The sequence below is a fragment of the Gasterosteus aculeatus genome, chromosome 15 (genome assembly GCF_964276395.1).
Source record: "Gasterosteus aculeatus chromosome 15, fGasAcu3.hap1.1, whole genome shotgun sequence".
NCBI lineage: Eukaryota > Metazoa > Chordata > Actinopteri > Perciformes > Gasterosteidae > Gasterosteus > Gasterosteus aculeatus.
This window is the reverse complement of record NC_135703.1, coordinates 1,590,169-1,603,584: the sequence shown is the minus strand read 5'-3', so window position 1 is coordinate 1,603,584 and position 13,416 is coordinate 1,590,169. Positions and strand designations below refer to the sequence as shown.

General features: G+C 49.7%; 2 protein-coding genes across 2 annotated transcripts; one reads left to right on the top strand and one right to left on the bottom strand.

The window, feature by feature from the left end:
• Window positions 1-107: 107 nt before the first annotated feature.
• Window positions 108-3,500, bottom strand: ckba (creatine kinase, brain a). The gene is made up of 8 exons (XM_040199840.2): window positions 3,002-3,500; window positions 2,421-2,622; window positions 1,677-1,831; window positions 1,469-1,601; window positions 980-1,151; window positions 765-888; window positions 493-682; window positions 108-416 (listed from the first exon to the last, which is right to left on the bottom strand). Exons 1-8 carry the CDS (start codon window positions 3,158-3,160, stop codon window positions 238-240), a joined length of 1,314 nt encoding a protein of 437 aa, XP_040055774.1. The 5' UTR covers window positions 3,161-3,500; the 3' UTR covers window positions 108-237.
• trmt61a (tRNA methyltransferase 61A) lies at window positions 3,224-12,094 on the top strand. The gene is made up of 4 exons (XM_040199843.2): window positions 3,224-3,625; window positions 5,443-5,789; window positions 9,189-9,455; window positions 11,434-12,094. Exons 2-4 carry the CDS (start codon window positions 5,459-5,461, stop codon window positions 11,739-11,741), a joined length of 906 nt encoding a protein of 301 aa, XP_040055777.2. The 5' UTR covers window positions 3,224-3,625; window positions 5,443-5,458; the 3' UTR covers window positions 11,742-12,094.
• Window positions 12,095-13,416: the final 1,322 nt, after the last annotated feature.

Here is a 13,416-nt window from a genome sequence, read left to right as displayed (position 1 = left end):
TAGATCAGTCAATGAATTCAACTGCATTTGAGTTTTCATGAAGGTTTTTCAGATCAGAAGATTAATGAGAATCAGGATTTCTTTATGAAGCAACATGTCAGAATCAGTAAAGTTGAAACAATGTTTTATTTTATTTCCATCCTTACAGGAACAGTTGTCTTAAATACACAAACAGGTACAGAATGGCTTTCAGGGACAGAGTCAAACATTCATTCAGTTTCAGGTGTCGGGATGGTTTTACTTCTGGGCGGGCATGATGTCATCGATAGACTGGCCCTTCTCCAGCTTCTTCTCCATCTCCACCAGCAGCTTGACTCCATCCACCACCATCTGCACCAGCTCCACCTCAGAGAAGCCCAGTCGGTCGGCGTTGGAGATGTCGAACACTCCGCCCACAGCGGCCGTGTCGACTCCACCTGATGGAGAGGAGACAGAAGGTTTGAGTCAGTGTCTTGATGGACATGCAGAGATCATTTGTTGGGGGGTACGAACCAGTTCCACGTTTCTGGAGCCTCAGCTTCTTCAGAACGTCCTCAAACTTTGCATTTTTGCTCATGTTGGGAAGCTTCACGTGCACACCGGCACGCAGGCCAGTGCCCAGGTTGGAGGGGCAGGTGAGGACGTAGCCCAGGTGCTCGTTCCACATGAAGGCGTGGTTCCTCTCCTTGAACAGGGTCTCGATCTAGTCACAAGAGAAGAGGATCAGGTCCTTGTGCCGATGTGTGAACAACCCCCGCTGCCCCACTAACACATTTCCTGCTGACCTTGGTGAGTCCGGTACAGAAGCGGTTGAACACCTCCTTCATGTTGCCGCCCTTCTGCATAGAGATGACGCGCAGGTGGTCCTCCTCATTCACCCACACCAGGAATGTCTTGCTATCGTTGTGCCTTCAGACAAAATATCATCTTTAGTTTCTTTGACAGTTCAATCTGCCAAAAGGGAACCTCCCCTACGCTGTGACGAGAGGGGAAGCCTCACCAGATGCCCCTGGCGTCGGGCCAGTCGCGGCCCATCCCGGAGGCCAGCAGCAGAGGAGACACTGGCTTGTCAAACAGGAAGTGGTCGTCGATGAGTTGCTGCTGCTCGGCATCAGTCATGTTCTTCAGGGCGTAGTATTTTCCATTCAGGTCTCCACTCAGAGAGGCCAGTGCTGCAGGGAGGGAAAGATCACATTAACACAAATATGTACGAATGCAACATTACATGACATATGAATCATATCCTCCTGTAAGGCCGCAATCTGTCGCCGTTCCGCGTGCTGCCACCAGAGGGAGCCCTCTGCTACACGAATGAGTGAGCAGCATCAGCTGCAGGCTGCAGCACTATAAAGCCTTTTACGTAACAGAATCAGCACATCTACCCATCTGTGTGCAGAGCACTTGGTGCGGATGGATTCTGTCCGTGCAGAGTCACTCAGACTGCAAAGTACCTGCAGTGTCAGCAGCAACCTTCAAGAGGCCTCTTTACCTTCGATGGAGAGCTTCTCCACAGCACGCCGCTCCCCTCGGCTGCAGTGAGGCGGCAGGCAGAAGCCGCGTACGCTGCGGCCTGTTCGGACTCGGGAGCTCAGGACGTAGTTGGAGTCAAGGTCGTCACCACCCTGAGTGGGAGGACACGCGTTACCTTCTCCGTTCACAAACGGTCAGCCACGTTGATTAGCAGAGGGCTGCGGTACCTTCAGGTTGCTCGGGTTGAGGTCAGTCTTGTGCTTGTCGGAGGGTTTGTATCCTCCATGTCGGTCCTCGATCACGGGGTCCAGCAGCTCCTTGAAGACCTCGTACGTCTCCTCGTCTCCTGCGACGCAGCCCACCGTCATGATGAAGGGGTGTCCTGCACAGAGCCAACGGGGTCACACAGGAGACCGTGGACGGACTGAACATCCTCACAAGCAGTCTGCCGCCTCATCACATACTGTACCGGGGTTGTCACCCCGTCTGAATGACACCATCTATGGTGAAGCTGTTGGGTGTAGCCCGCTCACTCAGCCGCTGGTAAAGGTCCAGGGTAAAGATCTTGGCCATGTGGTTGTTGTGCTGACAGATCTGAGAACTTCCTCAGCAGACTGTCTCTTTAGTTCTGAGCTGAAGGGTTAAAGCACCTTCAGGTCGACACATTCATCTAGTGTGTGTGTGTGTGTGTGTGTGAGGATTATCAGCTGGCTCTGCATACATTATGCAACCCTGCTAATCTTTAACATTCGCAATAAAGCGGCGCTGATACCGGCGGCCGGTCACAGGGAGCTGACACGGTTTCTAACTGATTGAGCTCTCACAGTGCGTCTTAACGTCGGAGGCTTTATCCCGTCGGCAAGGTCACGGTGCAGGAAGCCGTGTGCGCTCAGAGCGCACTGCGGCCAATGCACGCGCACGACCACGCACGACGCTAAAAGCCGCTTTCTCTCTTGTTTTTTTTGGTTTACCTGGGTTGTCGATCCCAGTCTGAATGACATCATCCAGAGTAAAGCCACTGGGGGTCTCCTTGGTCCTCAGCCGCTCGTACATGGCCGGAGTCAGGATCTTGGCCATGTGGTTGTTGTGCTTGCTGAGGTCCGGATACTCCTGCTCCGAGCTGTACTTCAGCTTCAGCTGGTTGTGCGTGTTACCGAAAGGCATGGTTTCTCCCTGGGGGGGGGGATGGGGAGGATGGGGAGGAGGGGGAGGATGGGGGGGTAGACGGTGAAAAGCAGCAAAAAAAGCGAAAGCAGTGTTGAAATATTTACACGTAGAGTCCTCTGCAGATTCCTCTGGATGTTACATTTCAGCTCGTGTCCAACTCCTCGTGAACGCGGAATAAGATTATGTGCCGAAATATGCAGGATAAACATTTTTATGCTTAAGATTTATTTTATACCATTGCCATAATCTTGACGATAACGTTCATCTATTGCGCGGAAATAGGCCGATGGAAACGGTCTCTATCGGACACCATTTTATCAATCAAATATATAAAATAATGCGTCTATTTGATATAATTCGGCGTTAAATTAAATATGTTTCATACCTGTCGTCGAATTTGAGGACTACTACTACCAGGAGATGAGACAAATATCCCTATTGTTCCGACCGAGCAGCTCACGAACCAGCAGCAGCGTCCGAGCAGATCTGCGGTCCGGCGCACAGCGCGAGGCCGTAATTTATAGCCGAGCGTCTCTGCTCCCATTGGTCAGAATGTGAACTCAATTCATTTGATTGGACGCGCTCTGAGTGAAGGAGGGACTTTTTTCTTCGTACACATATTACACTCCTAATTCAATTATTTGTGCCACACATCGTCATTTTCAAATACTATAATATAAAATATGATCCGATTTAATAGTTTATTTTACAAAAAGAATAACTTAACCGACATAATGTTAAACTCGTTGGAGAGATGCGGCTTCGGGAGGTGAAACGCAGATCTACAAATCATCCGGACTGCGTCTCTGAATCATCTGGTCAGCGGGGGAAGTTTACCGGTTTGTGAAGTAAATCAGCTTCCGGTTGCATCTCCTCAACTTCCTCTGAAAACAACACCACGTGTGTGAGGGGAATGAATGGGTAGCTGTCAGCTCCGTACACATGCACGTTAAACGGCACTAACAGCCCAATTTACCGCTCCCGGTTGAAACGCGGACCTCGCGGGACGGTAGGTCGACTCTCCAACGGTCATTTCACCCGCCGCGCGTTGTTCAGCGAACGTTGGTGAACGACTACTGCAGCTCACGTTAGCATGCTAGCTAGTTAGCAGGTGAAAGTAAAGTTGGCCTTACAGACATTTTAAGCACTGTGATCTTTCTAAAAGGGCGAATTTACTTTTTTAAACCTTGAAATCGAAGTTACTCGAGTTCAACTGCATAACAATGTGATTGGATAACACAACGCTTCCTTACAAGTAATCTTTAACCATTAACGTTAGCATCAGTTGGGATAACAATAGAGAATTAAATTAGTTTACGTTAGCATCAATTGGGATAACATTATGGTATTTAAATTAGCTAACGTTAGCATCAGTTGGGATAACAATAGTGAATTAAATTACTTAACGTTAGCATCAGTTGGGATAACATTATGGTATGTAAATTAGCTAACGTTTGCATCAGTTGGGATAACATTATGGTATGTAAATTAGCTAACGTTAGCATCAGTTGGGATAACATTATGGTATGTAAATTAGCTAACGTTAGCATCAGTTGGGATAACATTATGGTATCTAAATTAGCTAACGTTAGCATCAGTTGGGATAACATGGTATGTAAATTATCTAACGTTAGCATCAGTTGGGATAACAATAGTGAATTAAATTAGCTAACGTTAGCATCAGTTGAGATAACAATAGTGAATTAAATTAGCTAACGTTGGTATCAGTTGGGATAACAATAGTGAATTAAATTAGCTAACGTTGGCATCAGTTGGGATAACAATAGTGAATTAAATTAGCTAACCTTAGCATCAGTTGGGATAACAATAGTGAATTAAATTAGCTAACGTTAGCTTGGGTAGTGTAATTTAAAAGCCCATTAAATGCGTTGTGTTAAAGTCCATTCCTCCTCCCACTTGTGTTTCCTTAATCTAACGTTGATTAAGTTCTATCAATCCCAACGTGGTGACTTAATTAACTATCTGACCTTGACGTGAATGAACCTGGAGATAAACAGAAATACAACAACACTCATTTGACAATCTGCGGGTTAACTCACGTATTCTGGGTGTTCGTGAAGAAGCAAAGTGAACCCGGTCTCTCTGTTAACTTAAGAAACGAACGTTGAGTTCAGTTTAAGTTCAGTTTAAAAGGAGCCGTTAAACTGTCGCTGCGCGTTCGGGGTTCACGCGCATTGAAGATATTCCTCTGCTCCCATAGACGTCTATGAGAAAACGACTCTACTTCTCTCTGGATTTATTCCCTCAGTAAACATTGTAAACATGAGTTCATCGTCTCAATCTCTAGTTTCAAGTCTTCTTCACTACAGCGTGATCTTAATTTAGTTAATCATGGTCCATTTAAAGTCAAACAGACCGTAAAGCAGGGGATGCTTTGGGGCGGGGCTAAACAATGATTGACAGGTCGCTACTGAACCTTAAAACAGGGGGGCTTTATTGTGAGTGACAGTCAGCTTCCCTTTAAACAAAAACCGCCGAAATGGCTAACAGAAGTTGGATGATGTGACGGGTTTGTGTGTGTGATGAATTCATCACAGTGGTTCGAGGAACGCAGTTGGTCGGGCGACGCTTTTAAAGACTGCACGTTGACAATATAACTACATTTAGGAACACATGATGCATGAAGCTTGAAAGAAATCACCAGTTTTCCTAATCAAGTCATGACTTGAAATAATCTCCTAATACTTTTTGTAAATAGTTTTTCATTTTTATTTTAATGGTTGCTGTTTAATTTCTGGGCTTGTGAATGAACCTTCTCATAATGAACATTACTCAGTTGGTGAGCCTCCTTCCTCCCGCTCGCAGGCCCACTGTGCTCGCCATGAGTTTTGTGGAGTACTCGGACCTCATTCGGGACGGTGACGTCGCCATCGTCTACCTGGGCCACGAATCCATGATGCACGTCAAGGTGAAGCAGGGCGCCCAGACGCAGACGCGCTACGGAGTCATTCGCCACTCCTCCGACCTGATCGGTCGGCGCTACGGGTCCAAGGTCACCTGCAGCAAAGGCGGGTGGGTCTACGTGCTTCACCCGACGCCGGAGCTGTGGACGGTCACCCTGCCGCACCGCACGCAGATCCTCTACACCACCGACATCGCCACCATCACCATGATGCTGGAGCTGAAGCCGGGCTGCGTGGTCTGCGAGTCAGGTGAGCGGACGCAGCTTCACAACGAGAAGCTTTGGCTTCACCTTCAGGATCCTCAGGACGCTGTCCTGCTTTTATGGAAAAGTGGGAGCTTGAACTTTGAGGGATTAACTGGATTATTTCTGTTCTCGGTACAAAAGGCCTCTGATCCGTGATGTTGAAGCTGCACTTTGCATGTTGGCGGTTGTAAATGTCACGAAGAGGCTTCTGGCAGGTCGACATGCGTGTTGTAATGAAGCTTCACACCAAATTACATCAGCTAGTAAAGATGGAAGAAATACTGCAGTATTTTCTTTTAGAAATCCAAACTGGCCGGTGTTTCCATTTTCTGCTACTTTATAAAAGAACTATTTTTGTCTTCGTTACTTCCTGCCACACAGAAACACACTTCTCTAGATGAAAAGTGTTGCTTTTATCTGTTCCTCCATCTTCTTAAACGCTGTCGCAGCATTTCAGGGCTGTTTTCTATTTTTAGAGCGACGTTGTCCTCACAGGACAGCGACAAATATGTGATGTTCTTATGGAACGTGATGCATTGATAACAACAGGATATACACGAGTTTACATTTAACATGCAAATGATCAACACGCAGTCAACATAGACCAATACTTTACACTTAAAGTACATTTAGCAAATACTACTGACAGGTCTTCTCTCCTAGTGAGTATGTTCAGTGTCTTCGTAGTATTTCCTCCCCTGGTTCAAGTAGGGGGAAGGGACATTCCTCTCTATTGCAACGCGTTCTTACATAATCTTCACCACGGTCGCTTTTAGTAGATGTAAATGGTCCCGTTCAGTCACATGTTTCGCCCCGCTGAGCCTCAGCTGGTCATATTAAACATCATGTGACGGCTCGCAGATGCGCCCGAGGCGGTTATGTAATCCAGTGTTTGTGGACGTTGTCACTCCGAGTGTGTCGCTGCTTCTAGGCCAAGAGGCAGCGAGGGCGGAGAGGAGGAGGAGGAGGAGGAGGAGGTTAAAATGCGTCTGGTGGTGCAGCGCTCCATCACCTTTTAGTGCGTGTGTCCCGGCTGATGAATGAGCTCGGTGGGAATTCGGTTTAGTCAGCAAGACTGTTTGCATCACATTACTCTTAGAGGACGTGTTTTCATCACACGCTGGAGGATTAAAACCTGCAGCCGACGTCTGATCCCGAATGTCGGACCGTTTATTGAAGCATTTTATTAGCCGCGTTGAGGCGCTAATCGGCGCCCTGACTCGCTAATGTCGGAGGGTGGTAGTTTAACTGGGACACGCTGTCCTGTGGGGGGAAGGATTGGGGGATTTGAGTGGGGGGGGCGGTTGTTTCAGGTCAGTGTACCGTGTAAATAAGCAGCGATTAGAGGCGGTAATTTCCATGGCTGTTCTCACTTGCTGAAGGAGCATCTGGTGTAGAGGAGTCACCTTTGCTTGACATTTACTGTATTTGTCCCCCGCATCACCCCCCCACCACTCCCCCACCACTCCCCCATCACCCCCCCCCACCCTCTGCATCACCCCCCCACCTGTATCAGAGATTCTGTATCGTCAGCGGATGCTCGCTGGAACTCAAGGGCTTTGGAGTCGTGGTTTTGAGGTTGCACGAACAACCAGCCACAGCTGGTACAGGAACAACCCCCAACCAGGAGGGGGGGGGGCGCAGTAGTTGTGCTTCTGGCTTGTGTCGGTGTTTTGAAGTACTGAGTGATCATGCATCCTTTTTAGGAAACGGGCCTTTAGTGGCAGCCGATGTATTTTACTGTAATAATAATTAACACCGACGTGTGTTGCTGCCTTAAAAGAAAACACGGATAACAAAAGACTGATAACACAACGTGTACAGAGACCGGAGCTTCCGGACTTTTACTTTCACTTTCTAAATTTGAAGTATAGTTCCCTGACAAACCCCCCCGCTAGTATCTGCACGCGCTGTAGAACAAAGAGCACAGGCCCCCTCCCCCATCGGCCCCATCCTTCTCCTCGTACCACCCAGGTCTTGTGAGACAATGCGAGTCGTCTCGGACCGTTTCAGCATCGACGATGTCGGCGGCGGTTGATGCGGCTGGCGCTCGTAGACGGGGTCAAACCGACGGGGTCAAACCGACGGGGTCAAACCGAGCTCCTCCTTGTGAGGCCCTGAAATACACACTTCTTCTAGCGGCCTGGTGCTCTTTGTAGGACGCGTCACTGAAGCTCCGACCTCGTGTTTCAGTATGATTGTTTCCAGCTACACACTCGCATCAACAAGCCCTTTTGTTGTGTGTGTGTGTGTGTGTGTGTGTGTGTGTTCCCCGCTGAGTGATCAGCATTTAGTTCTAAGATAAACCACTTAGTGCATTAAAAATTGATCACAAAATAATCTGATATCTTCCAAACATTTCATCTCCATTTAAAACAGAGTTTTTTTTGTTTTGGATTTAATTTCACTTTACGGTTTTTATTCATTTATCAACATGAAATCCAGTGAGGGCACATTCAGTCCTTCACGCATAACGATGAAAGAACTAATGAGGAGATTTAAGCAGAAGGCTCTTTGTGTGTGTGTGTGTGTGTGTGTGTGTGTGTGTGTGTGTGTGTGTGTGTGTGTGTGTGTGTGTGTGGGGTTATGTAACCAACAGCTGCTTTTGTCTGCATGTTCACATCTGCGTGTTCTCGCTCCTTCAGTCCGTTACATCGGCGGCGTGTGAGGTCCGTTGCAGTGGGCGACACATTGGCCTCTTTGTCGCCACACGGACAAAGAAGACGCTGACGTAATACCGGGAGGGGGGGGGGGGGGGGTCTGGCGTCTAGCTGTGCCCTCAATGCCCCTCCCCCTCAGCAGCAAGTCACATGACCACTGGTGTTCCTCATCCACAGTCCGTAGCTCTGCGCGCGCACGAATGAAGCGTTCCCTCGTGTGTGTGTGTGTGTGTGTGTCCTCAGATAACTGCGTAGAGTAGAGTGTTAATCCTCAGGCGCAGCGTTGCGTCCTCGAGGTCGAGCGTGTGTCCCGTTCTGTGTGCCAACTAATCGCTGGATGTCGTCTCCACGGTGTTGACCTGAAGTACTGCAGCAGCTGGAGAGCTACAAGTCTTGATTGTCGTCTGATTGTCGTCTGATTGTCGTCTGATTGTCGTCTGATTGTCGTCTGATTGTCGTCTGATTGTCGTCTGATTGTAGTCTGATTTCAGCGGTTTACCTTTTTAATCAGTGAACCATTTTTTAAAGTGAAATAAATAGTGAAAACCAATTTTACATTTTTCCCATCGTAGACGACTACAGTTCATTGTATTCGCACCGACGTGGTCGATTGACAAGTAGCTCACGAGTGAAGTGTGCCCCCCCCCCCACGATAAACCCCCTGAGGACCGGAGTCCAATCCTCCAGGTCTACACGGCCCTTTATCCTCCTTCCTTAATAATGTGACTGATATTCCCCCCCAGGGACCGGCAGCGGCTCGCTCTCCCACGCCATCCTGCGCTCCGTGGCCCCCACGGGGCACCTGCACACGGTGGAGTTCCACCAGCAGCGGGCGGAGAAGGCGGCGGAGGAGTTCAAGGAGCACGGCGTGGACGGGCTGGTCACCGTCAGGAACCAGGACGTGTGCAAGGACGGCTTCGGGGTGAGCGGGGTGGCGGACGCCGTCTTCCTGGACATCCCCAGCCCCTGGGAGGCCGTGAGACACGCCAAGGCGGCCATGAAGAGACAAGGTAGGACGGCGGGCCGAGGACGCGCGCCTCACATGGATGGATGTGACCCTTTGTGTGGTTTGTCGCAGGTCAGATCTCTCACACACTGAATGTTGTGTTTGTGGACGTTTGGTCTCCCAGCGTTTCCTGCTGCAACGTCTCTGCCGGTAAATGAACGACCGCTTCCTGATTATCTGTCCGCACTCAAAGGCGTCGCATGGCGAGAAGCACTCATCCCCCTGATGTTGACTCGTCTGTGACTCGCCCCGATGCAGCAGCAGCATGACTGACCATGTTTAAAAATACCCCCCCCCCCGCGCTCAGACCGTCCATCAATCGCTGCCTCGCTGACCTTGAGTTGTTTGTTCGTGGTCACAGAGTGAACTGGCGTTGGGGTTTCCGTGACGACCAGAAGCGGCAGCGAGTCGGGGCAGGTTGGCCTCGTGTGTCGGCGCTATGGGGCAATAACTGACCTTTTAAAAAGGAAATATCAATAGAATGCAAATGTTCCAGTGCCTCTGAAGTCGCTACAAAGATGCAATTATCGTTGTTTTACGATACCGATATCGTGAATTATTAGAGGTTTAAATATTTACTGTTTGTCGTTGGTTTAGAAAAAGACTCGACTGTTTTCCGTCCGATGAACTGACAGCGTGAATTTAAAAAGTAAACCCCAATATGAAGAGGAATGCTGCTCTAACCTCCTCCTCAGTGAATCCCTTTTATGGTGCCACTCCTACACACACACACACAGATAAATAGTGCAGCCATTGTGGAAGCCGTCCCATGACCATACAGGGCGATGCTGCAGGGAGAGCTGGTGACTGAGGGCTGCTGTGGCATTATCACTCCCATGACATCATGGTGTAATCTGACTTACTGCTCTGACTGTTTGTACCATGTGACGGTAGCGTGGTAAATGGTGTCGGTCCAGCAGGAGAACGTTGGATTATTCAGCACGATGAGTTGATGCTTGAGAAGCATCGACACAAAATTCCTCCTCTTGACTGACTCCAGATCTGTTCTCAGCCCTGAGGGGCGGGGCGGGCGTTGCTGAGAGCTGGTTTATTGCAGTGGACAGAATGTAATTCTTCTTCTGTTTTGGCCCCCATCCCGGCCTCTGAGCGTCCCCCCTCCCCCCCTTTTAAGGCTCTTTATTATGCAACAGTGGAGCAGACGTGTCCCACGAAAGCCGAAGCCTCGTCGGCCCGGTGAGTCTCTGCGTGTGCTCGTATCAGCAGGCTTCATACGTGCACGTTTATCACTCCAGGCGCCTCTGTGCAATCATCCACCCGACCCCCCCCCCCCCCCCCCCCCCCCGTGCGTCCGCCCCCGGTTGCTAGGCGCTGTGTTTATCGCGGTCTCCAGGGAGACGGCCGGTCCTGTTGGCTAAAGGAACGCCTGCTATCTGAAACACCCCCCAAGTTCACCGCCGCCTGGAGGTTCGTTCCCGTCGGATGACTTCACAATAGTTCTTCTCATGTTATGTTTTCACGACTAATCGATGTATCGCTGATGTTTCTCCTCAAAGAATCAAACAAGCAGCACTTTTTGAATCCACACCGTGTTCTGCAGCTTGATCGGAGGGGAAACTAAGAGCAGCTTGTTCGCCCAGATGTTCTGCTCAGTCACTCTCTGGGTCGGCCGGCGGACGTTTCTTTGGCCCGGTGCTCCGCCCCCCCCGCCCAGAGTCACCGCGGGCCTTCCCGCACAGCCGACGAGTGCTCAGTGGTTCACATGGGGGGATGGGGGGGGGGGCACTGTGCTTCAAAAAGGTCCTTTGGGTGTGAACAAATGAATATAAAGTATCACCGGTTTACCGGAGAATGTGGGCGAACTCGTATCGATCTAAAGGTGAATCGCTAACTGACCTGCTAGTGAACGGTACTGAAGGACCATGAATACCTCACAACCTCACATGTAACAGACTGGTCTTGGTCATATTTTGGGAGCATGACGCCGTCTCTCTCTCTCTCTCTCTCTCGCCCCCCCCCTGCAGGGGGCCGTGTGTGCTCGTTCTCCCCGTGCATCGAGCAGGTCCAGAGGACGTGCGAGGCGTTGGCCGAGGAGGGCTTCGAGGAGATCAGCACCCTGGAGGTCCTGCTGAGGGTCCACGACGTGCGGACCGTCTACCTGCCGCTGCCCGACTTCGGCGCCGACCTCTCCGCTCAGACCGACGACGACGACGCTGCCGCCCCCACAGAGACCAAGCCTCAGACCCCCGTCGCCTTGAAGACCACCACCCTGCCCAGAGAGATGCAAGGTCACACGGGGTACCTGACCTTCGCCACCAAACCCAGGACCTGAAGTCCTCCGGCTTCTAATGCTCCCGTGTGTTTTTCCTCCACCAGAATAAGACTGTGATAATCCGGGGGGGGAGGGGGGGGCACCAGGTCCCAACTGGCACCGCAGCACCAAGAGGATTTATAGTTTTGTTACGTAATTTTATTTTCCTCCTCTCACTTGGAACCGGTTTGTTGCTTGAATCAAGCACGAGGAAAAACGAGTCGACGCAGATTTGGTTTGATAAGTTTACTTTCTGTTCTTTGTCCCCTTTTTATGAAACTCTATTTTAATCAGTTATTTTCATCATGAGGGGAAAATATCTACATTTTGTATTCAGGTGAATAAAACAAGAACTCATTATATTTATTTCTTTACTGCATCGCTCTCAGTCCCATCTGTACTTGTTAGCTTAGCATACATGGACATCTTAGGAAACTAACTCCAGATTTAACAATCGGATGCAACATTTCTGATCTTTCGAGCTGCTGGAAGGTCTGACGTCTCTACGACGGAAACCAATTCAAAGTCAACACACTAAAACGATCACATCTGGACACTTTGTTCCTCTTTCCTTCCAAAGATATTCAGTGTGTAAAAGTAGACGCGCTCTGACTCTTTAGTATCATTAAATCCCCTCCGGCCACGTTTTAGTACTTTCATCACCTGCCTGCGTTCAGAGGGGCCCGTTAACGGTTTAATCCCTGCAGCTTAACTGCGGGTTATAAAAAGCACCGAGGTCGTCTAAGTCGGTGACAGGTTGAGCGCCAGCAGACGGCTCGCTCTCAACGAAGTCAAGGACCAATCACGGGCGGGGAAACCGAAAATGGAACCAGCCACTGGAGGAGATTCGAGTCGATCAATCACCACGCCGCTTCTCTGCTTTCAATCAACGCCGACTCGCTGGTCTGCATGGTCTGTCAGTCACAGTAAGCCCCGCCCTAAAGCATCCCCTGCTTTATGGTCTATTAGAGACCTGTCAATTACAGTAAGCCCCGCCCTGAAGCATCCCCTGCTTTATGGTCTATTAGAGACCTGTCAATCACAGTAAGCCCTGCCCTGAAGCATCCCCTGCTTTATGGTCTATTAGAGACCTGTCAATCACAGTAAGCCCTGCCCTGAAGCATCCCCTGCTTTATGGTCTATTAGAGACCTGTCAATCACAGTAAGCCCTGCCCTGAAGCATCCCCTGCTTTATGGTCTATTAGAGACCTGTCAATCACAGTAAGCCCTGCCCTGAAGCATCCCCTGCTTTATGGTCTATTAGAGACCTGTCAATCACAGTAAGCCCTGCCCTGAAGCATCCCCTGCTTTATGGTCTATTAGAGACCTGTCCATCACAGTAAGCCCCGCCCTAAAGCATCCCTGCTTTATGTGGTCTGTTTGACTCTAAGCTTCATGTACTAACTCCTGTATTGAAGATTTGGAACTAGAGATTGAGACCATAAAGGAAAAGACCATAAAAGTAGAAATAAACACTCGTTGGAAGACGTTAAGGTGACACTTGGTGGCTCTTCTGGGAGATAACGCCCCCCCCGCCCCCCCATGCGATTTATAATCTCTACCAGCACGCTGCTGAGAACGTTCCTGTATTAAAGAAACACAAGCGTCTGTCATGTAATTGAGTGAAATGCTGGACCGACGCCCCGAGAAGCAGCAGGCGGCCCCGAGGGTCCTGATCTGAGCCCCCGAGGGTCCT